The 26329-nt window shown below is 33.5% G+C and overlaps 1 protein-coding gene across 1 annotated transcript; it reads left to right on the forward strand.

Moving 5' to 3' along the window:
* The first annotated feature begins 4992 nt into the window (after positions 1-4992).
* On the forward strand, positions 4993-26329 carry LOC149789206 (semaphorin-5B-like). Its single transcript, XM_089975373.1, has 10 exons — positions 4993-5147; positions 8352-8444; positions 8811-8848; positions 9293-9433; positions 11207-11401; positions 14561-14749; positions 17198-17386; positions 22102-22305; positions 23489-23719; positions 25147-26329. The coding sequence occupies exons 1-10, from the start codon at positions 5080-5082 to the stop codon at positions 25299-25301; spliced, it is 1503 nt and encodes a 500-aa protein (XP_089831499.1). The 5' UTR covers positions 4993-5079; the 3' UTR covers positions 25302-26329.

The following is a 26329-nucleotide window of genomic DNA, read 5'->3' on the forward strand; positions in this document are numbered from 1 at the left end:
ACATCCAGTCATTATACTATCTGGAGTCAAGTCACAGCGTTAATCATCAATAAGCCATGTGAACAAGTAATATGATGTAACGAACTCGCTTTCGAAGTCTCTCGTATATTCAACAGCACTATCTTCGACAGCTAAGTAGGAAATTCATTTTGAACAATGAACATCTATCCATACTGCTGCTTAACCGAGTTTGGCGTTTCTGTTTAAGATTAGATTTTATCACTGTATATACCTGATGGATTCTGAACGCAGTAATGAAGACGCGAAATTTACCGTCGGGTTGTATTTGACCAACTAACAGAGGATACTAACAATTGATAAGTTTGTCCCACTTGTTGACGAATATCTGTGATAAACTGCATTAGACACCCTTGTATTCACTGAACTATAATCTTGTTAAGCACCAAATAGAAACTGACGGTTGGAACTACAATAACGTGCAAACACCATCTCAGGGTTAGCTTGGAGTAATCTTACTAACACTTCAAACAAACCAAATCGCTGGAGGCATCAGTAGGTGAGAAAAAACTCCGGTTTTGTTTTACCATGGTGAAGCGGAATTCGCCGATATATTCATTTCAGTTACTATCTCATACGAATATTTTACACAAAACTGACTCAGTTATGAAGAGAAAGATTCCTACACTTATTCAACAAGGACGCAGCTGTTCGGGTAACAGTTATTGGGTAAAGATACTCGTTAGATCTAAAAAGTACAGGCTTAGTCGGTGTGTTGTAAATATTGCAATGATAAACTCACAAAAAGCACAATCGCTTGTAATTTAAATGTTCTCGAGGCAGAAGTTTTCTTTAATTGCATGTCAGTTGTACCAGTGGAAAGGTAATTCGGTAGAAATGCGTAAGCGTAATGCAACTGGATGTGATGAGTCCAGATAGGATCTGCAACTGAAATATGCAATTGCATTATTAATAGAAGAATTGTGATAGACCCTCAATGTTACCGACATGAAAAAAGATGGTCGAAATGGAGCAACATGTGCGAGATGAAATTACTAAGAGGACCGCTTTGAGTGGAAAGTACGTACGTGCGTGTTTGATTGTGGACGCTATTTGTAGTCGTGCAGGAGCAGCAACTTTTGATCTTGGTGTGGATAGAATCACAGCCAAGAAAACCATCGTAGATGCACCGATCGAAATCATTGACATGGCTATATTAATATTAACAGGTGTCTCTGGTGGTGCTAGCAAAATTAATGTCCATACGATTATATTCACAAATGCGCGTCTGTTCAGAACTGCAACATGATTAGTAAACTGTATTCGGTGAGTAAGGAGGATAAAATAATTAGCATAGCTGAATTCGTTATAGTGGTGGCGGAAATGGAAAATCACCGACAACTCCGAAAAAAAAACAAAAAAAAATTGTGAGATTGCGGACCTAAAATTATAAGAGTTAACTAGCATTTCTTGTATGTTGCTTGCTTGCCAAATCATGTGGGGTAGAGGCCGAGGCTTTGGGTCAAACTCAAAGGGTGAGCCAAAACACCCAATCTTACACTACATTCAAAGAAATTTCTGTTACTTTCTCAATCATCCTAACTTTAAGGACTCAGTAAGTATTGTGCGCATTTCCTTTGCTCGAGAAAGAACTTTTCTTTGTTAGATTAAGATTATGTTCCATGGATAAGGAAACGAAAAGAATGCTTCATATAATTAATATTTAGCAAATAATGTCAACAATACATTTGCTGAAATAAGTTAATAGTGAAATAGGAAGAGAGATCCAAAGAATAAGTTTCTCTTTTAATATTGTGCTTTAAACCTGTAACAATTTGTACAATGTCAGCATGAAAGTTACTTTTTTTTGTAAAGCTAATCAGGGCATTTGGTATGGTCTACATATAAAATCTTGAGGACATAAGTTATCTATCTATCTATCTGTCTATCTATCTATCTATCTATCTATCTATCTATCTATCTATCTATCTGTCTGTCTGTCTGTCTGTCTGTCTGTATGTATGTATGTATGTATGTATGTATGTATGTCTATATGTATGTATATATGTATGTATGTATGTCTCTATCTATCTATCTAGTAGATTGCTGTACAAGTTTCGCCAAAAGTGGTCGTATAGGTATGGTAACTATGAAAAATAGCATATATGGTAAACAATTCTTTTAGGCGAATTAAGTGTAATGTAATTCCTTCCATGGCCTTATATCTTAAAAAAATAGAAAACTACTGCTTAAGAATGTCGTAAACATTAAGATTTATACCATGCTTTTCTTTGTTTTTCAACAATAGCAGATAACGTTCATATATTGTTATTTGCATAGCCATAAATATTTCAGCCAAAGTACTGTTCAGGACGTTTTACGAGATATGCACCTGTCTCTTTAAAAATAATCTACGCATTCAAGGCAAGAAAAGACCATACACACAATACGTGTCTTTCCTACAAGAAGCATTATTTGTAGTGAGAGAAATCTATAGCTTATAATAGTTAGTGCATACAAGTATGTCACAACTAATATTTGTTTAAATGTGCTACTTTACTCGAACAATTGAAAAAGAACAATAGGATAGTTGAAATAAGGGTAACCTACGTTATAGAGGAGATAAATGTTGAACACATTCAAAGATGGAACTCTTATCTATATGGCGTCTCTTATGATTCAAATTTTGTCACCAATAGGAAGTCAAACATGTTCTCTTTTCAATAGGTGTCCGAGTGACAAGACCAGTGGCATAATTTGAATGTTCTTTTTTCAAACAGTCATACTTTCTCATGTTATAATGAAACATTTTTGGCCATATAAAACCAATCATCACATTAGAAGAGACTCCGAACATATTTTTGTTTTCCCCCTACCTCTTGAGTATATCGCGCAATATGCATGAATTTAACAAATGATAAGTTGAAGATCTTACTTTATATCTGCATGAAAATCTCAAGATATAAGAAATACAATACTTTCATTTCGAGCTTGAAATCTAGCGTGTCTAGTGTTTCATATCAAACAACGAAGAATATTAACAATATGTACAATTCATAAAATATTATACTATTCACTGATAATAGTAGCTAAATTAGTTTTGTATTTGACATTTCCACGGCTAAATCGTTATGTCTTTTAGGTACATTTTTGATGTCCGTTTACTGAATGTATGAATCCTTTCTTAAAACATCGCGTAATAGCATAATAGACAAAAATGTACAAACATTTCAAACTGAATCAAACACAGAAACGAATATCAACAGCATCGCATTGTTTATTAGAATAAATACTTTAAAAGAGGAAAACGGTGAAAACAAGAGAGAATTGGACGACAAATAAATTAACGCCAATATTTTAAGAGTTTAATATCGCATCATGTAAGGAATATCAATAATGAATTGAATTCACTGATCATGTAAACAACGGAAGTAGTATTGAAAAAGAAATAAAATATATTTTTGGAGCTGAATATACTGAATGTATGAAAATAAGAGGGTTGTTTTCTATTTCTAAAACCGACTTTATACATCACACATTAGCTGCTACGTACTGAGCGAGCTATCTCTCATCAAATGTTGTAAATTCAAGTTACACACAATATAATATTTGCCCATATGTGTCGTTGAAATATATTAATCATGTTTTTTATCAGCTCAAATGTTGAAACTGGATAAGAGGTAAACAATCAAAACGATCGTAAACAGCATACACAGATCATGTGCTTATTATTAATTATTTTGTATGTTTTGATTCAAATTGAAACGACCTTTTTTTCCCTTCGAATTGACAGAGGAAGTCAGATACCCTATATATTTACATAAGTAGAACTTCTCACGCGATTGTATCAATATACTGTAATTATTTCAGTCTTTCTTTAATATGGTGACTTTTATGTGTAAAATTAATTGGCGTAAATATGTTAATATAGCTGTCCGAGATTTCATATGTCCATTGACTAACTATCCTATTGTATTTTATAATACTAGTCCAACTAATGACTAAGCAATTATCCCTTTTGGAGACATTTTGTTCCGTTTAGTAATTTGTAAGTAGAATTGTATTTAACGTTCTGAGCATTCATATTTTGTATGAACCATATGAAACAATTTGTGTATGTAGCAGGGCAACATAAAAGACTACGCAAATCTTATTGAGTCATTTTGCATCCAACTTGGTATCGCATACAAAGCTTTAATCCCAGTTGTCTCCAAGGTCTTAGAACCTAACTGAATTTTTGTATGTTCATTGACATCATGGTACAAATACTAAAAGACATCTTTTCTATCATAAACATATACAAGGAGTTATCGTACATCATGTACATACACAGTAATGAGCACTATCAACCACGCAGCGTTACAAAGAATCTGTTCTATCTCTTTTTACAGAATTATACAAGGAAACTATTGCCATTGTACGTTGTACGTAACATGCGTTGCTTCTTTTGCTGTTTTGTATGCCATTATACCAAAATGGTAGACGTAAAACCTTTTGATTTTGACATTGTCCTAATCTTTCATGAAGCCAATGAGCCAGCATTACAATATCTGAAGTATAAAACAATATGATGATGAATCTGTTTCAATTAGTTTTCCTCTCAAATGCGAGTAGTATTTGTTCTCATATTTCATTCGCTGTATTGTTATTCTCGAAAGACTTCGAAAATGCTTGATCTTTGTTTCAAATTTGTATTTGCGATAATATACTTGTGATAAAGATATAATAAATATACAATCAGATCTCGATAATTATGTCCAGAAATATTCATTTAATATCTTTGGAGTGTTGTACATTTAAATGAATGCATACAGAATAGGTAGGTACTGGTAATTTGTACCTGTAGTTTGCAAGGTTTCATTCTATCGATCGACTGTTATTTTAAGAGTCCTTCACAAAAGGAACCAATCATGGTAATGATAACGGATTAGCATAGGGTATTTAAACAAGAAATAAATATGATCGCGGACAGTTGGCTTGTTGCTTGTTCCGTCCCAAAAAGAACCAATCAAGGATCAAGTTAGTGATAACGAATTAACAGAGGGTATTTAAGCAAGAAATACATATGATCGGAGACAGTTGGCTTCCTGTGTGTTCATAGACAGTTGCACTTGACAAGATATGCATTCTACATGGAAAGTCGTCGTTTTGCTAGCTTTGTACACAGCGTTTCTCAGGACAGTTCATGGGTAAGGCATCTTAGCGCTTGTATTTTGTTTTGTAATCTTTCTTCAGAAATACAAAGAAACTTCTCAAGTGGTGAACTCCAGACGTTTATACATCTTCTATTTGGTACTTACTTTTCATCAGTTTACGACTGGACGATAAACACACACACACACACACACACACACACACACACACACACACACATATATATATATATATATATATATATATATATATATATATATATATATATATATATATATATCTGTGTGTGTGTGTGTGTGTGTGTGTGTGTGTGTGTGTTCTTTATGTTTACAATGTTTTACTCTATATTTTAATTTAGATGTATGGATTATGTAGCTTGAAATAAAGAATTCATATCGTATCTTATACATATAGCAAGTTTATAACAACATATATATTGTATAGTTTTGGAGTCATTCCTCTTCTTAATACCAGCAATGTGAATTCGTTTGTTTTACTTTTTTAGAAAGGTATGTGCATTTGACATTTAGGTATTGTTTGATTACAAGTGTTATGTTCATTTCATTACATATGGTGTTATGTCTAGGCGCGGTCACGTTTTATTAGTCTCGAAAATAATATTCTAATTAACGTGAAATTGTAAGTGAACTTAAAAATACTAGAAACCAAGATTGTTACGTAAAAGATATTTTGTGGGCATACTCTACTTATTGCATACTTACATTCACAAGCTAGTTTATTTTGAGTTATTTTGGGGCTCAGCATCTTGTTATCTTACCATATTCCCATAATTCTGCATTTAATGTCAGTCATAATCTAGTTTAGAAAGACTAAATCATTGGAAGAAGTGTAAAAAAAACTTAGAACCTGAATACATTGCTAAATAATAATAATAATAATAATAATAATAATAATAATAATTATTATTATTATTATTATCATTATTATTATTATTGTTGTTGTTGTTGTTGTTGTTCCTCTACACCATGCTCTTCACATTTTCCTTACTAGTTTTATGCATAACTGGATGGACATAATGTATACTGTATATTTTATAGATGGTGATTTTTGGCCACGATTTTGGGTCCCTGCTTTGTTCCCAGCCTAGTTTTATGTCACTACATTTGTCCTCTGTGTAATAAGCACGATAATTTGTTGTTGTAATATGGTTATAAAAATTTGTTGAGCTGATGACTACATAAACTCGATATTTAGGTTGCCAGCGTTATGACCATTTTCATTTAAATCCTTTACCAATTGTTCTTCTCAGTTCCTTCTATTTTGAGATCTGCTGTATCTTTCACCTCCATTCGAACGTGCATGAATCAAGAATTTAGTTTGGCTTTTCCGTTTAGTGTTTGCTTTGTCGATATGAATTGTTTGTTTCCCTGACGATAAACATGTTTAACTCGAAACGTTTTGAAATTGTGCTTCATTGACTGTGAAAACATATCGCTGAGTTTGAGAACGAGGTTAGTAACAAAAGATTATACCTAAAAAGCCTCTGAACAGTGTGAAAACTGCCATTTTTCCATTAAAAGAAAAGCAAATTCTTTGTATAATAATTCGATCCTTGCATCTTGCATCTGTCTGAAAGATATATGGTTCAATATCAAATAGATACGCATGGACAGTTTTCACTTTATTTCTGCATTAGTTATTTAAATGATATTGATTTTGTGAAGCCAACGTGTTGTCGTCGTAGGATGCGGATGTGGTCCCATATACATGTTATTATATATATATATATATATATATATATATATATATATAATAGTGCTTAGGTACAAAAGCACATGGAAACTATATGCAACAAATAAATATTTTAATGCTAAACGGTAGAAAATCAGAACATGCAAGGAGATGTGAGTTTTAAACTGATTGATGGATATTTGCACCAATATGTGCATTGGTCCATTTGTGATTTAATATAAAAAGTGAAGTAGGGACCATGTTTTGAAAGCTTGGTTGCAACAAAAAAGGTACGATACTTATTTTGTATCCGTATCTCATTAAATATGATTTTTGTCGGATTTATAAAATAAGAGTATTACACAGGATTTCCAAAAATGTCACTCATTACTGTTCAAGCTAACAGTAACTTCAGTTACTGATCAGACTGCTTCTGATGAATGAAAGATATATAATTATTTTTAATATGTAATATAGAGAAAAATAAGAGAACGGTATGCTGGAAAAATACTATATAGAATTCCGAACTTTATGTTGATTGTTGATAAGAATTCTGAGCTAAAATTACATCCCCTTCCTCGCTGATAATTGGGCAAAGTGCTTGATATATACTATTTTTTGAGTTGAGTGAAAGCATTGACACAGGAAGGAACATTGTAAGCAATAATTTAAGATAATGCTCACTACAAACATTATTGTTCCTTTTAAATTGCACTAATGTGATAATTAAAGCAATATATCACTACTAAAATTTTAATGGGTTTGAAAGTAATTTTATGGGGTAATCTTACCTACTCGAATCGCACATCATTCAACATTTGTTATAAAAATATACTACGTTTTTTATCTGGAGAAAACAGAATGAACAATTACTGGTATACAGGATAGTGTCAACTACTACAGAGCATAAATACTGGATCCAACTCACAAGGAAAGGAGGAAGCTAACTATTACCAATGACTTCAATATATAAGTAGATCGGAGAAAGGCGATGAAAGAAGCTCCATGATAGAACCTAATATTTCATTTTCGTTAACATAACATCATCCTTATCAACAGATCAGGTACTGTTATAATGCTGGTGTTATTTTCGCAGTATATACTGTCTTCGATGAACATCATCAAATGTTTCTTCTAAAACTTTGCCAGACCAACACACACACAATATTCAGGTGAAGCAAAACACTGTGAATACATTAGTAGTGAAGTGTAATCTAGTCAAGAGTTGGCGGCTGATAGCTAATTAAATTTTGAGATTAGATTTTTCAAAAGGATTCTTTCCAGATTTCCTCTACAATGCAAGTGTTCAGATGCTAAGACCTAAGCCAATTATACACCAGTATAACAGATATGTTAATGCCTTGCTATTGTCTAAATATTGTATCAACCTCGGAAGGAAAAATGGAACTTAAACATTGCCAAAGAGTTCACTCAAGAAGTAGATCACAGAAAGGCTAATTTTTGTATTTAGGGGATGCGATCTACAAATGGAAATATCATCAGCCACGTGCAGTCATTGTAATATACGCCTTTCTCTATCGTTTTAGTGACACTTGTTACTACACAGGAACATGCTATCAGCAAGAAAGATACACAACAAGCTGTGGACTTTGGGGTTGGAGTAGATGCAGTCGCTACAGGTTTGTTTCCTTACAGAAAAGCAGTACTTAATGCCACAACATTAGATTGTTTGTAAATTTAATATTTCAAGTGCTTTTGTTTTTCAAATTATACCGACAGATCATTTATGGCATTTTTAATCGCAAACTTAAAATTGAATCGACAAATTATTGACAGTTCAACATTCGATATTAGAGTCTTTTCACAAAATTTTAAACTAAGAAATCTTTGTCGAAATAAATTACTAATGCATCGTATTCTTGCCAATATATTTTAGAACTATTTCCTCGATCTGCACTCAGTCACCAAAGTGCGGTAAGCATTACTTATGAATCTATATTCAGATGAAATTATTAATACATTGTTCTCTTTGTATTAAATTCTAGAACAGTTTCATCGACCTGTACTAAGACATCTACGTGTGGTAAGAAATGCTTATATATATAATCTATATATCGATTTTGGTATGCTTCTCTTCTGTCATTTTGAATCTAAACGGTAGATAGCCTATAATATGTTTGTTTATCTATTTACGCTACAAGAAATCCTTCATTGTACATAGGTAAACCGTGAAATCTCATGGATTTGTTTATAGTTATGTGAGAGGTTATGCGGCCAGTGGACTATGTCCATAGCTTATTTAGTTAATTTCTAACCATCTTTATCAATATTTTGTTGCTAGTTGTTTCCATTTAATTGTGTTTATAACGTTTAGTGTATTCACTTATCCACCGGCTCAAGAAATGACTGTTGAGTAAAGCCATTAAAATGAATTTGACTTTTATCAATTTTATCAATTTGTTCTTTCCGTACCAGTGAAAATTAGTTAGAATTTATCTTTCGTTTTTGGTCGCCCTTTAAATTTAAGCCTACACCCTGACGTCCTGTGAATCCTGTTCAAGCACGTGCGGAGGTGGATCGCAAACATGTACATACCAGTGTAGAGGTTACTATTGCTCTCTCCCAGACAAGTACCAGAGTCAAAGTTGTAACACAAATGGATGCCCAGGTAATTTTGTCTCTTTTCTTTCTCTTAACAAAAAAACGTCAGAGTAGAGTTTTCTTTCTGTCTGATGTTTCTCTATGTCATGTAATACCGGTGGATGAATGAGTGGATGGATTGATCCATATAGGGATCTATGATGAATAGATGGATCGCCGAATGGTTAGTTGGATGGAGGTATCCATGGATGTGCATTTCGTTAAAAATTATAGAGTTCTAGAAATTACAAGGATGACTTGACTGGCTCACTGAAGAAATTGAACGGATACTATGAGATCTGCAATCTGATTTTGAGGCACATGTTTCATTATTTACATAATGTCTATCTTCGTGTTTATATATTTTTTCTATCATTACGTTTAATACAACATTATCTACATGAATGTGTTAGCTTGCTGTTTTGGACAGCTACAACAACTACCACTTTTTCAATTTAGAAACAGTGACAATAATCCTATTACATCTTCTATTATTTGCTCGTGCACATAATGACATACACACAAGTATATATATATATATATATATATATATATATATATATATATATATATATATATATATATATATATATATATATATATATATGCGTGTGTGTCTTGCTCTGTTTCTAAAGAAGAAAGTTAATTTCTGGGTCGGGAGATCGATATCGATTGTGTCAGCTCTAAGAGAATGTAGACATCCACGACGAAATTAACAATCGTTTTGAATGTGCTATTCGACTGAATTGTATGGAGGTTGGTGAACGCAGGCAAGTGCACGAGTGCGATAACTGTTAGACACAGCTAGAAACTCTGTATTATAACTCTAATATATATGCAAACAAAATAATTAAAAAATTACTGGGCAGTAATCACGTCTGGTACTTTACAAATCTGCTTGCCTAGTGAAAGTGTTTACGTGCACATTCACAACTTTCATTTGACCACGTTTAATCTTAGGCGGTTATGATGGGAATAAGCGAATGATAAGAGTCGTAAACGAGTCGTAAAAGGCGTTGGTTCACATGAGCCCCTGATAGGTACGAGATATGACTTCTTTCCTTTGTCTTGTATCGGTATCCTTTATATATTTAGTTTGTATTATGTATTCATATGTACAATGATGGAGCCATATATAAGCAATTTCATCTCTGGTCTGTGGATCGGTTTAAATTAATAATTATCATCTTTGCCAATCTAAAGATAAATCAGTTTCCTTGTGCACGTGTGAGTGTTAGTTTCCCCATCTACAGGAACTAGTTTTACTTACACTTCGAACACATTCCAATGATTTTCTTCCATCCTTCAAAGTCAGAGATTAGTGCATGGGCGATTATATATCACGCTGGTACCTTTCCTCGCGACATGGATTCAATTTCTCTCTGAAACAACATATAACTGAGAAATCTTCCTTTTAAATCTCTGAATTAAATACCAGTAAATGCATCAAAGTACTCCTACTTCAGGTAAATATACAATTACAATTACTACAGATGCTACTATTATCATAATTACTGTCATCATACAATTACTTAACATATCATTCCGCCTTTGCCAAAAACAGTTCCTTATTGATGAATAATAATGTTATGATTGCTTTGCCTTTTGAAACTCTCTGCAATTGAATACAAAATATATGGATTGTAACGTGAACAATTCTCCTGTCGTTTCTATACAAAAGGCGAAAACACTTTCCACCCCAATACCAAAATACCTTGCAAGAAAAAAAAACATGAACAAACTATATTTTCCTCTCGCCTCTACTGACAATTGTTTCTAATTTGTTTCCTAATAAAAACAGTACATGGAGGATGGAGCGCGTGGAGTAGCTGGACAACCAATAACGTCTGCACCGTCACATGTGGAGGAGGTACACAGAATCAAACTAGGACCCGATCTTGCACTAATCCAATTCCCCAGCATGGTGGAAGACATTGTATTGGAAGTTCAGTGGAATCTCAGATCATTCAATGCAACACACAACCATGTCCTATAGGTAATGAATGCTGCCTGTGCTATTAACAATTCTATTATAACTCTTTCTACTAGAACTTCTATAGCAGATATTTCCCGTACGGCCTCTACAACTACTACATTTGCCTTAGCCCTTCTTCGTCATCGTATTCTCTTACCACTCTAGTAGCAGTACTACTGCTGCTAGGAGTGAAACACATTCATGAAAAAAACATAAGAACAATAATAAAATACAAACTAAATTGCACACACATTGATCGTTGTTATTTGCCCATCGACCATTCAACTATTATAAACTATTCGGCACAAGGAAAACTTTTCGTTGGTATGTGTCTTGTACCTAGCATGATATGAACAAATGCAAGGTATGAAAAAAGAAAAGGTGCGATAACTAGATCTTCCAAAATGCAAGTAATCAGCGACTTTGTAGTATTTTAGAAAATATCTTCTTCCTCAGTCAGTTATACGTGTCTGAAACAGACGGCAAACAAATCACGATTTGTTAATTTACCATTCATAAATGGCGACGCTGAAAAGTAAAGGTATTAGCCGGTCGCGTATGCAAACTGCTTAGGGACGGGTAAACCTTTCCATGGTAGAAAAAAATGGAATACCTGACAGCATCATATATGTAAATAAAAGATATGATAGAGGAAAAGGTACGAAAACTATATCGGCAACATCGCCTATTGCTAGTATGACCTCATAAACTACTACCTCTGCTGCTGCTCCTTCGTCTTCTTCTTACCTACTACTACTACTACTACTACTGTTGTAGCAGTATATATATATGGTACTACCACTACTACTACTCTACATTGCGTTTAAGTGGAAGAAGCAAACCAATAAAAAAAAACAATATGAAAAGAATAAATCAGGTGAATTGAACCTAGTACATTTCATTCTCTAATATGTAAGTAAACGTATGAAAGAAGAAAAGGTACGATACCTAAATCTTCCAAAAGGCAAGGAATCTCCGCGTTTTTATTGATGCAGGAAATATCTTCTTCGACAATAAAAGACAAAACGTTATCCTATAGGTGATGAATATTACTGTAATAGTAACATTTCTACAATTACAATATCTGATAGAACTTCTACCGCAGGTGTTACAGGGATGACCTCTTCAACTAGTGCATCTGCTGCTACTCTTTGGTTTCTTATTTTCCTCCTACTGCCGTAGAGAAATACTACTACTTGTACCGCTTGTATTATACAAAGCATGAAATAATATAGGTAACACAAGAAGAACCAAAAGAAAAGAATGAAATGGAAGAAGAATTGAACATAGTACATTTCATAGGTAGAATGTTTCTGATGAGTTAATTTAATAAGCTAACTTAACAGAAAACAAGTTTGAAAACTAATGAAGTTCTCATAAATGTTGGAACAATGAATACTCCCTTTGTACCTTCTAAAACAAACACCATACTAAAATATGCTATTTTATGCTCAACCATCAATTACTTGATTTTCTAAGTGAAATAATTGTGATATTTCACTGGACTGAAATACGACATTAAGGTTATCATTACCCTTCAATATACATTGTATTCATTATGACCAGGAAACCCTGACCTACCTTTAGACGTTTGCATAGTCTAGTGGTAAAGTGGCCCGCCTCGCATGCGGACAGTTCATATACAAATCCAACAAGGTGGAAGTACATTTTCTTAATTTGTGGGAGTTTTTTTTCCTGATATACTGTTTTACTATAAAATTGGAAAAGGGAATAATGTCTTTACTGATGTTTCGTATGCTAATATTCACAAAATGCAGCAAAACAATAACGGTAAACATTATGAAGGGGGATTCAGAACGAAATCTTATACTTTAATATGTTATAGATATTGCTAGCTAATACGCTTGAGGAAAAAAAAGTAGTAAGTACATTTGCTTGATCCGAATGAATAATGGACATATTTCATCCCGTGCGAGAAAAACTTCACCTGCTTGAAATACAGTTTTTTTTACTGCTAGGAACATATGATCTGAAAACATGGCCAGAAACAAACGGAAACCTACAATTATTGTATAAGTAAGAACATAATTTATTTCTCTAAAATGCAATGTGAAAGAATTAAAAATAGTAAAAATAACTTACTTTGTGGTGAATGAAATCGTAAAGTCCTGAATGTTCTAATTGAGTAATCCGAATGAGTTCCAAAGATACTCCGAATGATGACATATAGTGTACTGATGTATCAGCCTTACATAAAAATCACTACGATATCATCCAAAATGTCTTTAAATGAATTCACAGTTTTTCCTTGAGAGTTATTAAGAAGCTATTAAATATCTAAATAGCTTTAAGAGAATTCAGGGTATTTCCATAAGTTACGGCTGTTATTCCATTAATATGAATATTCCAAGCACTGTAATTCCAACGAATGATTAAATTAAATTAATGAATCCTCCCAGTGAATAACTTCCGTGACTGGTGTTTATTAGTAATAATGCAAGCTAATAAGTAATTATGTCAACACGGCCTTTTCAAGAACTCGTGTCCTTGTCGTATCACGTGAAATTTACCTGTATTTAATAGTACTATTAAACCCTGAAACCTATGACTGGAATTTACGTACCATAAAAGATAGACTTATCTTAAATTGCATACTTACTATCCATGAGAAATTCAGTATTTAAAATATTAGTAACTAAATAACCCTTATCAACTATATCCTTTACCGGTAATACATACATATAATATAGGTACATACAAAATTCAGATTGTCATATATATATATATATATATATATATATATATATATATATATATATATATATATATATATATATATATATATATATATATATATATATATATACATACATACATACATATGTGTGTGTGTGTGTGTGTGTGTGTGTTACTTGCTTGTTTCAAGAATTATCCTACCTTTATTTTCCCATTTAAAAACGGCAAAGAAGAATTCCAAAGATATAAACCAGTTAACTGCACAAACTGTTGTGCAACAGGAAATTATTTGGATGGCATATGTGGCATTTAGTTAGCATTATATGTGAAAGTAAAATGTTCGAAAGAGGAAAATGGTAAAAGCTATCTCTTCCATAGGGCAAGGAATCTCCATCTTTGAAACATTGTAGGATATATTCTTCAGTTAGTTGCAAGTGTCTATATGATCATCGATGTTTAACTGCTAAAGCCGACAAATTGCAGATGGAGAATGGAGCGCATGGAGTAGCTGGACATATGACAACCCCTGCAGTGTCACGTGTGGTGGAGGTACACGGACTCAAACACGTACCAGGACCTGCAATAATCCTATTCCCCAGCATGGTGGGAGAGAGTGTAATGGAAGTTCAAGTGAATCTCAGATCGTTCAATGCAACACACAGAAGTGCCCAGGTGAGGGATGCTACCATAATAGCTGTGAAGAAGAATAAGAAAGAAGTTAAACCAAATGGCATTTCTGATATTGTTAAGCCACTAAGGTAGTCACACTATGAGTTATTTGATCTGTGGCAATAGCATATGCATCGTTTGATCAACACGACATCTGTAACAGGAAAATTTGCAAAGAAGTCTAAAACTATAATATGTATAAAGACAAACAATTATTATGAACTAAAGAAGGTAAGATAAATCCACTTTCCGTAATTTGTTGGACAGTCACACTAATATAACTTAAATCATTCATTTAGAAATTTCCTAATCATTTTAAACTTCTACTTTTATTTGTATGGTTTATAGTGCATAGTTAGTGCTTTTCTTCTAAATGAAAACTTATGCAAACAATTGAGCAAACTATCTGAGATTTAAAGATATAGTAATGGGCACGAATGATAAACAAAACAACCATTTAGCCAGTACGATAGATGGAAACAAAAGCAATGTAAAACTGGTGCATAAATATAGAAAGGAGACAAATACAAACATATACCAAAAAAAATGGCTTAGATGGGGACAATCATTAAAGTCCCACATAATTCATAGATTTGTTTTGAGCTTCGAGATAAATGTAAGTATCGTTCATACATATGCCGTTTTGCTGTGTTGGAGATAACGTATCACTATGATGACTTTTGGTATGTCAATGTTTTGCGTTTGCTTGTCTCAGTCTTGCGGTTGTTGCTTTGGAGGAGGGATTACAAGTAGAAGGTTAAGATGCTGCCTTGGAAACATTTCATAATGTGCCAATTATATTACTGAGATGGTTCTAAGTTTTGTAGCGTAATACTGATTTTTAGGATTATTTTGTCATTTAACAAATCAAGACTATCGACAGCCTGAGGTCTCTTCAAGGGTTGTACAGTGCTCCGAGAATATCAAACTGTAAACTAAACGTTGGTAGACAGGAGCTGTTTTAAAAACTCGGATTTTTGGAATCTAGCAAGGCTCATAAGATACTTCAAAATCAAGAGAACGTTTAAAACTTTTTCATGCGCGACAGATTTGATGTTGCTTTGATATATGATAATTTTCCAACGAGGACAACCTAATGAAATGAAGACATTGTATACTTTTCATGAATAGTTACGTAGGAAAGATAGTTCAAAATCTCCAAACTTCTTTGATCTCTTATTTCGGCAAATAATGTCAGCAATTCTTGTGTAGTCAATGGTGTCCTACATATGAACAAATTTACCGCGAAAGATAATGAAACAGGTTGATTTATTTTACTCTTCTGATCGCCCGTTTAAAATTTAATTTAAAATGACCAGTCATGTAGTGTTCTCTATTTCTTGATTTCTTGGGGGAAAAACACTCAAGGACATTGGCACACTTCAGCATCCGGAGCGATTGGCTATTTAAATGAATCCGTCCATGAGAACGTGTGGCCGTAGTATTTGTCTGAGTTTTATCTCTTACACAACATTGCTACATCCATTCAACTTTCACTCTTGGCTCGTTTAAAAATTGATACCAGCTTGACATCTAATTCTTTACCTTTTATTGTGACCACACTAGGGTGAGTGCATCGACTGATTCGTTGCACACCAAAAGTGGGATTATAAGACCTAAATTTATATTTTTTAAACACTGGTAAAATATAGTGTCTGTGATCCACAACATTCATAATTATACGCCGACTGATATAAAACACTAATTTTTCGTGCATCTTGGGACGAAGAGGCGTTCTGACTTAAACCAGTGTAACCTACTTTTCAGGTTATCATAATGTTTGCATAGATATTGTGTTATAATTCCAGATATATATTCATCTGCTGTGTGATATCTTGACCTTAAGGGTCCGTTTCATTATGAACATGTGTCATAACCCGAAAAAATGTTACTGTTATCTTTATAAGCATCTAAATGAATATGACTTCAAATAGCTTTGTTCCCTCATTCTGAAACCTTATGACTTATTTCCACAGATTCTGCAAGTTTGAATTGCATGCGCCTCTGAGAATTCATCTGTCTCACAACTCAAATGTGAGTTGTCGAGACATACCCTTCATACTGTCTTGATCATTCATTACCTACGACAAAACTTGCCACAAAAGCAGTGGTATCTATTAACCTCAAAACAGATTTAATGTTTGATATAGTGATACAGTAATCAGCTTTCATAATATCTTATCACCAAATGAAAATGTCATTAATCGAAGACAGTTTGAAAGACGGGTTCCCTTTTCGCTGCAAACTACAACCTCGCAGTAAACTAAGTAAACTGTAGGATGTAGTATCAGATGCACTGCAATAAATTATTCTTAACATTAATCTTAAACTTGAAGAGAGGTTTTTGCATTTTAGTCATATAAAAATTATTTTGAATAAAGTATATTTTTATTTATTGATACACGCATGCACAGTATACAAATGAAATAAATAAATCTCATGCTTCTAAAGTTGACGGAGGGTGGTCAGCATGGAGCCATTGGTCATGTGGTGCATGCTCGGTAACCTGCTGCAATGGAACTAAGACTTGTTCTCGATCGCGTACCTGTACGAAACCTAGACCTGAGTATGGTGGAGCTGACTGCAGTGGTGAATTGGTCGAAGAGAGGTCTGATGATTGCTTCAACGATATTTGCCCACGTAATTTCTGTATTTATATACTAAACAAATATTACAAAATAAATAACACCAATACTGAAAGATATGATTATTCTTTTCTTTCTCGTTTTGGGAAACTATCCATTTATGTATTCTATTTTATATTCCACTTCCTTCATGTCTATTACTTCTCGATATTTTATATATTAGTACTCATGCTATATTTGTATACACATACATTTCAAACACGTTTGTCTCCGTTTGTAGAATCTATATATTAGCGAGCTGGACTTTCCAGGAACAAAATAATTTCCACATATTGCACAAAATGCTTAATTTTATAAAACACTTCATAGGACAGTTTCTTGATCGCCAATTTGTCAGTGCCTTTGCGAAAGACCGCCATATTTGCTATGGTAAAAGAAGCTGTCTTTGTCGTTCTCCTTCCTACAATTTTTATAAGTAAATTATTTTTCCTACACAAAATTATAAATGTGTATCAAATGGGTATATATTCTATTCTTATAGATTTAAGACATTATTTCGTTGTTATTTACAGCCAGTAACGTGAATGAAGTTTCAAAACATACTTCGTACATATGAGATTCAAACCGAGTTTTCATCTCAATCGAATCAAAATATGTACATGAAGCTAATAAAAGATACAACAGTAATATTGGTTACTAAACGGTCAGATCTGAACCAATAATATTTATACAGTGTGTTTGTGTGTGTGTATGCGTGTGTGGGGTGGGTAGGGGGTGTATGTGTGTGTGTGTGATTTAGTGTTCTCCAGCAGGCATACAAGTGCAATTTACAAGACCGATACTGTTTGGTAACTCTACAAAATTAAAGGCCCGATAATATCATGATGATAATAAATAAACGACACGGCCTGTGCAAAGCACAATCCTAATTAGATTATACTTTATAGAATATACATGATAGCACGAAATAAAATTGTACTGAATTCGATGGGTTTTGCGGAGGTAAAATATGTTACGAATTTTACAGGAAATAAACAATGAAAGTAACAAAATAAAATGGGCATTTGTTTACAAGTTGGATTGATCAATCTTGTAGTCATAGTTATTTGATTTACAACATTAACATACGCATACGTTTTAAAGTTTGACATTTACCTGAATGCTTTGGTACAGATGACGATTTACATATTACTTGTATGACAACATCGATAATTGCATCATCACCACCAATTGAAAGATGTTTAAACAGTGGGGTATGGAGAAGAAACAAATTGCACATATGATATGAGTACATATACATGCCAATATTCGATTTACTTCACCCTACAACTCCAAGATCTCGTCAACTTCATATGGTCAATAAACATCAATTCGGTAAAAACAGATGCATAAGATATGTAGAAAAAATTTGCATTTAATTCAACATATGAAGTTACTGTTTTAGACTCATCATACAAATGGATAAATGGACTTAAGTCTTAAATCATTCATACGTTTCAAAGCATTAATGAAACGTTTGCAATTGCTGACGAATAAACATACTTGTTGTAGATGGGTCTTCTGTTGCCTTGCTTATGACACAAAGACAATATTATATCAAGCTTAGTGAATTATCTGGATGTATTTATACCGGTTTATATGACCTATATTGTTGACTTTGCGATGCAATTGCACATGGCACAAGCAAGCGAGAAAAGCAGATTTAGCTTTGATAACGAATAGTTTATACTGAGTTCGGGTACTACCAGTGGCATGCATACATCGTTAACACGCGCTTATATGTAAAATGCAAAAATGCATCCAAATGTATTTTGGCAGTTGTTGATGTCTTTCCACATTTTTCCTGGGCTGGAATTGTATAAATATGTAAGAAATTCTTAAAAGGCAGAAGACCTGAAGAGATACATTTCGATTAGGGAAGTAATTCTAAATGAAACGATAATCGTGTGTTCGAAATGCCAATATTTGAATTTTTCTAGCTTACCAATATAAACATAACTCTTTCGTACTGGCGTAACAGAAATTTAAAACCCTTTGAATTATGGCAGTAAAATTTAAACCAAGAATTGTTTTAGCATTTCATGAAAGCTAATTGAGATATTAATATGTTCATTGTAGCATATCATAGCTGAAACAAAAAAATAAAGCAAACACAATGATGGACTAACCTATTGGGTTACATGAAAACATATACCATGGGAAAGCCCAAATTAAGCATAGGTAAAACAAACAGAATTTCAAAACAAAACTATAAGAATCATTTGCAGGCCATTAAAGAATTTTGATAGATTGATTTTAAAACGTATCAGTGATGACTTAATGAAAACAGATCGCAGTGTGACAAAAGGATTGGGAGAATCGGTTTTTGTGGGAAGTGTATATATCAGGAAAAAACGATACCTGAATAGTCAAATCAGTAAACAGAGTAAATAAGTATTCTCATATGCAAAACCGTCTTTATACATGACAATATCTTTATTTTGACGTAATGTATCATCAATTAGCAGCAGAAGATTTTCTTACTCTGCAAACATTTTAACATGTTGCCACAGCTTGATTGGACATACCTGAAGGAAAACAATACCCATTAAATCACTGGTGAAGACGAAAAAAAAAATACTTTGAAATGATCATCATGGTTTCGGAAACTTATAAATGATGGCACGTTAGCTCCCTGAATATAATTATCAAGCAGGTACTTTTGAATACTGAAAAAGTGTCGCTTGATTAAATGTGTTCTGCTAAAGAGAAATGGTTCTACAGATGAAGGAATATGCAAGTTGAAATCAAGGTGTAAGGTCTTGTGTAATATGTCTTTTAAGGCAAACAAGTTCAACCAGAACATCTATTACACTGTCTGTTTAGACAGGATCAGACTCAGACATGAGTCCGTTACCTTTAGGTTTAGGACAGCAATGCTAAGATACAGATGCAGATACTATGGTACCAACCAAGATATCACGTTGATAATTGGAAGCTAATCTTGACTATGTTACTGGTGTTCATCGTGTAATTTTTATCCGACTGAACAGATAACAAGATTAGCGGTATGGTAGGTGTCAACATCAATTTACATAATTTCAATGAATTTGTTTAAGTTCGAATTTAAGCCTACTGTTGATATTGATGTAGAAAAACAAGTATTTTACGGGCTGATAATAATGTCACAGCTCAGCAAGATCTTACAGACGACAAATAAGGGAGAAAACTTGAGCAATATCTGTTTGGAGAATAAGGATAAAAATTAGGATAGTCCCACTGTCACGATGGTGGATGATGTGCAGTACAAGACAACACCTCCGATCAAATATGTCCTGCCTATACCTCTAACGCGTTCTCCGAAATTCAGACAAGACATTGTAATGTCTAAAAATCACAATTAATGTTTTTCGCCAGTCGACAAAACCGGACCATGAAAAACAAGGTGCAGTTGATATATTTTTTTATGATGGTTGCAAGAGGATAGTTGCTGTATTTTGCAATGGAAACAATATTTTGTATCCTCTTTGATGCTGAGTCTACACCTTGAATGAGTAATGCATGTAATAAAGCAATATTATAGGTATTACTTTATAAAATTACGTCTCCCGGTAGCTTTGTTCTTGACGTATTTATACCTCTAACAGTAAATGTTCAAACGTCATTGTATGAAAACAAGATATCGTCAAACAATACGTATATATGGATCTTTTTCTTCGATAATTTTACATTTTCAGATTTGTACAGTATTATTTTTATATTGCACGGCTTCGTACCACACGAGATGTGTGCCACAAATAGGATAATGTATTAGGAACTAATTTGTAAGCAAAATATGCACATTCATGTAATAGAAACCATAGCATTTGATTGATTAGATTTGTTTGTAAATTAACTAAAATAGCGGAGTCGTCTACATGAAAGTAGAGATAATAAAGTTACATTTATGCATCTCAACTTCCCTAAAAATGTGCTTTCCTATTTCTGCTAATCCGAATGTCATGACCCATGTCATGGAAAACCTGACACACATCAAAAGTGTACTGTAATTTCATCTACATTTCCAACTAAATTCACATTCATCTTACTGCACTGAACTGACCTTCTAAACCCAGTCATTCATAATCAGAAAAACAGAATTGAGTCGAATCAACAACAAAAAAATTTCCATCCACTCCTAACCAACTGTACAAAGTTTCTTCAATGAGCATTCGTTCAAAATAAGAATCTAAATTTTAATTTTAAGTACACCAGAATTAAATATTTCAGTTGATGACGGATAAGTGAGAGATTTTGGCTAGGCATCTTTAACATAAGCTTCATAAGATATACATGACATAAACATCTTAGATAGGGTATGTTGAAGTAAGTTTCCTATTTTGAATTTTGACAAAACCAGATACAAATAGTTATTTACACCTCAATAATTATGGTACTTATTTATATGTGATCTGATATAAAAATGTAATGGACAGAATGAAACATTTGGACAAAGAAGGATAGAATTATTCAAATATTAATAATTGGCAGAGAAATTTCACTTTGAATTAGGTGTTGTTGAATAGAATAGCAATGACGCAAACAAAACAATATCAGACCTACAGAACGAAAGAGAGGTTGGAGCAGAAATAATGGATTCACATAAATTGTACATCCAGGAGCTAGAAATCTTCCTTTTGTATTGCAAATGACCTTCATTATCAAACAGATAATTTCGTTATTTACTTATCATAACTGATATGGCAACACCTCATGCATGAATCATGACAAAACGTAATCCTATATATTTAGTTCCTTGCGATGGAAGCCAGTACTTCTTCCCAAATCCGTGTCCTGGGAGCTGTCCTAGTCATGTCTACTTCCAGTGCGCATCCAGCACCGGGGTTGCCATTAAGAGAGAATGTAACGCCACTCTCGGATTGTTCTGGAATCCAGAACAACTTACATGCAACTATAGAAGTTCAGTAAACTGCGCGGGAGAGGGAAACAGTCCAAGTAAGTGTACCGCATATCCAGCATCGCGACCATCTGTGTATGTAGGAAGAACATTCCATTCATTGTGTATCAGCGTAATAACAAAATAAATAGATGATAAGCTGCATCTGTGTGACATGAACAAAATCCAACATTGCTTTAATTTTAAAATATAAAAAAATAACAAAAATGTCTATGCCCATGAGTTTTCAAAGAAGAATTATATGTCCCTCATTTGGAAGACGAATTTTCAGGGGAAAATAACTTATTAAATCTTTTTTTATTACAAAAAATTAATCGTGGAAAATGCCCAGTAAATAAATTCGATCTTACTGTAATAAACTGGTTAGGAAAGAAGCACGTGTCAGCGGTACAATTAAATAATAGTATCGGCCAGTCAAGTGAAGAAAATAAATATTAAAAATGTGACGATTTAAATCTCTACCTTATAAAATATGTAAAGTCGCTATGTCCGTGAAAATTGATGTTTTGGGTTTATTAATTTTTTATAGAGGTAAATAACACAGTGTTGCAATCATTAGGCAAAGACTAATTGTAAGCCAATTTGTAACTCTCTTTTACTCCGTGGATTCAGTGTAGAGAGAACGCGCAGACTGGGGATTTCTTCTAGAAAGAAAAACAAACACAACACAGAGAACAAAGATGACATAATTTGTATTTTTTATTTTACAACCAAACATTTACAGCCACCCATGGCTTTGGATTATGTTTTACTGGAAACAGGAGGTGGGTGTCGACAAGATTGTATGCATGTAGATGAAAAGATGGGACAATTAGTCTCGGACATGATTCGTACAAACAGCGTCTATGATTAGGCAAAGCTACTGCTATGTTAGTAAATACTATAATTGTATTGATGTCACATATTAGCGCAATACCACTTTAATATTATTTTAAGGATCAAGAGAACTCAAAACAGTACAGTTTAGTGATGATCTATTCAATAATTATCTTCTGATATATATTGCCATTTGCGCTTACATATTCATTTGAATAGAAAACATAACTGGAGGTTTCGTCCAAACCTAATTTTGTTATTATATTTGAATTTCTGCGCAGTACCAGAGTTGGAAAAGGCATATCATTCAGTTTTAAACCAGCAACACCCAGACCTTCAGCAAAATGATCAGTAACTTTAACATAGCATTTTTCTTTCTTCAAATATATTGTCTATTCTCCCCAGGATGTAACGATGGAGCTAAAATGGCGAATTCGGACGATTGTGGAAAGTTCCTGATTTGCGCGACAGGCATCTGGAAAGAAATGGCTTGCAGCACCGGTACCGTGTTCAGTCCTATCAGTCAAACCTGTGACTGGCCAGAGAACGTTGGCAACTGCAGAAATGCCTCCACCATAACAGCTAGGACTACTTCAGCTCCTGGTGGCGGCGGATCTGGGTGTAATTCATTAAACTGTAAGTATACCTGGTAAATGTATGTATGATTGATGTGTTATTCACAGAAAATAGTATTTGTTGATTTTCATATTGTAGCCAGTCTATAAGTAATTGAAACACAGAAGAATTGTATTGATTTAATTATAAAATAGTCAGGTTGGAATGAAACCTGTATGCATATTGTGAAGTGGCAATATGAGAAAGTTTTGTTCCAAATTCTGTTTGAAGATTGTTTTTTTTTCGGGATATTGCGATAAAATTTATTTTTCTATGACCGTCGATACCTGTAGAACTTAATGAGATTTCTGACAGATCAGAAGAAAAATTGTACTATTTTCTTTTAAAGGAAATATAGTGAATTTAAAAGTGTCGATATTTTCAGCTGTGTATTAGGTTACAATTAATAAGGAATAGCGCAAATGTTAATTTTCTGATCTTTTGCCGCAAAGAAACAATATAAACATCATTAACAATCAATAATCCAGTATAACTGTGGATTAATCTTTCTTGCATGGTTTGTAAGAAACATATCTTGCAGATCACTTATTCTCAACCCTACATACGACAATGTCTTTTATTACAATGCCAATGAGATCTTTCTTAAAAGTATAAAGGCTCAGACGGACGAAATGCTCTTCGTGTGTTCTACATGAGCCTTACATGTCTATGAAAACGAAGGATCTTTGTTGGTGGTTGTGGTGATCTTGTAACTCGACTTGTCATCGCATTTGGAGAAACAAACAATAACTTATTTGTTGGATGAGAAACTTACCGCCATAGGCCTACGACTAAATTCAATTCGGCCTATGCCTTTACAAGTAGTTGGGAGATAATTTTAACTATCATCCTGCTAACAGTAGTGGTATGCAGTGTTCATGTCATTTATATAGCTTTTGTTATCAAACTCAGTCAGTTGTTACGTCTCTATGGTCTGAAACTACTTATAAGAAACTAACAAAACACGTTTAGTAAAATCAACAAATGCTTTAATTCTCGAAGTTACAGGTAAACTTTTAAAGTAACTTACAGTAATTTGAATTAAATCCCAACTAATCAGAATTTTCTATCTCAAGTCCAAAATCATCGAATTTTCCGAATGAACTCAAATAGTCTTGAAAGTGCTGATGGACCAATTGCGTTGTTGTGTCTCAATGATATAATCTAAAATGTCTTTGAATCGGGCCTCAATAATATAATATTCTCTGTCACAACTTTATCATATCTGGAAAATTGAAGTTACCTTCAACAAATTTTTGTATTCATTCTCGTGAATGCAACTGTTTTGATTTCGTTGTCATCGTTATTTAGAATGATACCAACGACAATGTTGTAAGATAAATAAATACAGTGTATCTTGGATAGTTGACCAAAAAAATGTTAAAATGTAAATAATCGTTTTCGTATCATACCGACAAAATGTCATCATCGTCCTTTTTTAATTTTAGGTGCATGTGATCAAAATAGTCATGGATACATTAAGCATCCGGCCGATTGCACGAAATTTATCCAGTGTACATGGAACAAGCCGTTCATTTTCTCATGTGCGGCTGGAACCTACTGGGATCAGAGTCAACTCACCTGTCGACGTGGCACATGCTGAGGATCCAGACGTCACTGATTCATCCTAAAGTGTGTTTTACACATAATACAATTACCTGTAAATGAAAGGCAATTTGAAATATGCGTGAGCACCCAATCTTTACGCCTCACTCTATTCCTTCATAATTGATAGCAACAAATAATGATACAAATTTAAATTGTAGCTTGCGTGATTTGCTTGCAATTATTTCTAACGTTTTTTTTTTGCACTGGAGAACCCTCTGCGTTCTTCTTTTCTTGTATTTTACGTTTTCATTAATGCGACTAGAGACCATGCTTTCCTGAATTTACTTGCACTTTTCATAGCTAGATGTATCAGAAATGGATTGAGTGTAAACTGAATTACATGCGTATAAAAGATTTCAGAGTATGTGAACAGGTTTGCATATGTTTTTGAATTAATGTTATCAACATATTTAATGTCCACACCTATTTCAAAATGTCGTGCGCCAAGTTCACACTTTCTGCTATATTCAACAATGGTACGTGTTGTATATACCCCGAGAAGCAACATCTTCAAGTGCCTTAGTTTAATTTCGTAATTGATAGTGTTGATAAAACTATTGCAATTCTTATCTGACATTTAGTATCATTATCATGTTTGTTTTTCTTTATTGCTTTTCTGTTTTATGTCCTGCTTATTTTTTCTTCTATTCAGTTTTGTTTTCCTTTTAATTCAAATATTCACTTCAATAATTCCATACGGTAATATTGCCAAGTCTCAAAATAGTGTGTACATTTGCTCGTTGAATTTTAGGTCATTATGCAAATGCTTGGTTAATGCATGATTTCACTTTTCCCATTTAGTCTTTTACGTTACCTTACGCCAGCTTCTAACCATTAATTCACAGATGTCTTCACACTTTTCGTATACAAAAGCCGCTGCAGAACTTAATTACGATTTTGACATGATTTTTGTTGTTGTTGATATAAGTCTTTTTCATCATATGCAATGGTACCTTTTATGTATTTAATAATAAGGTAGCGCTAATAGCCACTCTAATTGAATAAACATTTGCTATTGCGTCA

Source organism: Sinohyriopsis cumingii, chromosome 11, assembly GCF_028554795.1.
Source record: "Sinohyriopsis cumingii isolate HCF-2022 chromosome 11, ASM2855479v2, whole genome shotgun sequence".
NCBI classification, from domain to species: domain Eukaryota; kingdom Metazoa; phylum Mollusca; class Bivalvia; order Unionida; family Unionidae; genus Sinohyriopsis; species Sinohyriopsis cumingii.

Coding starts and splice junctions, on each gene's coding strand:
- LOC149789206 (XM_089975373.1), top strand. CDS start 5,080: ATGCATTCTACATGGAAAGTCGTCGTTTTGCTAGCTTTGTACACAGCG. Junction 5,148..8,351: donor TTTCTCAGGACAGTTCATGG/GTAAGGCATCTT, acceptor CTATCGTTTTAG/TGACACTTGTTACTACACAG. Junction 8,849..9,292: donor TACTAAGACATCTACGTGTG/GTAAGAAATGCT, acceptor TTTAAATTTAAG/CCTACACCCTGACGTCCTGT.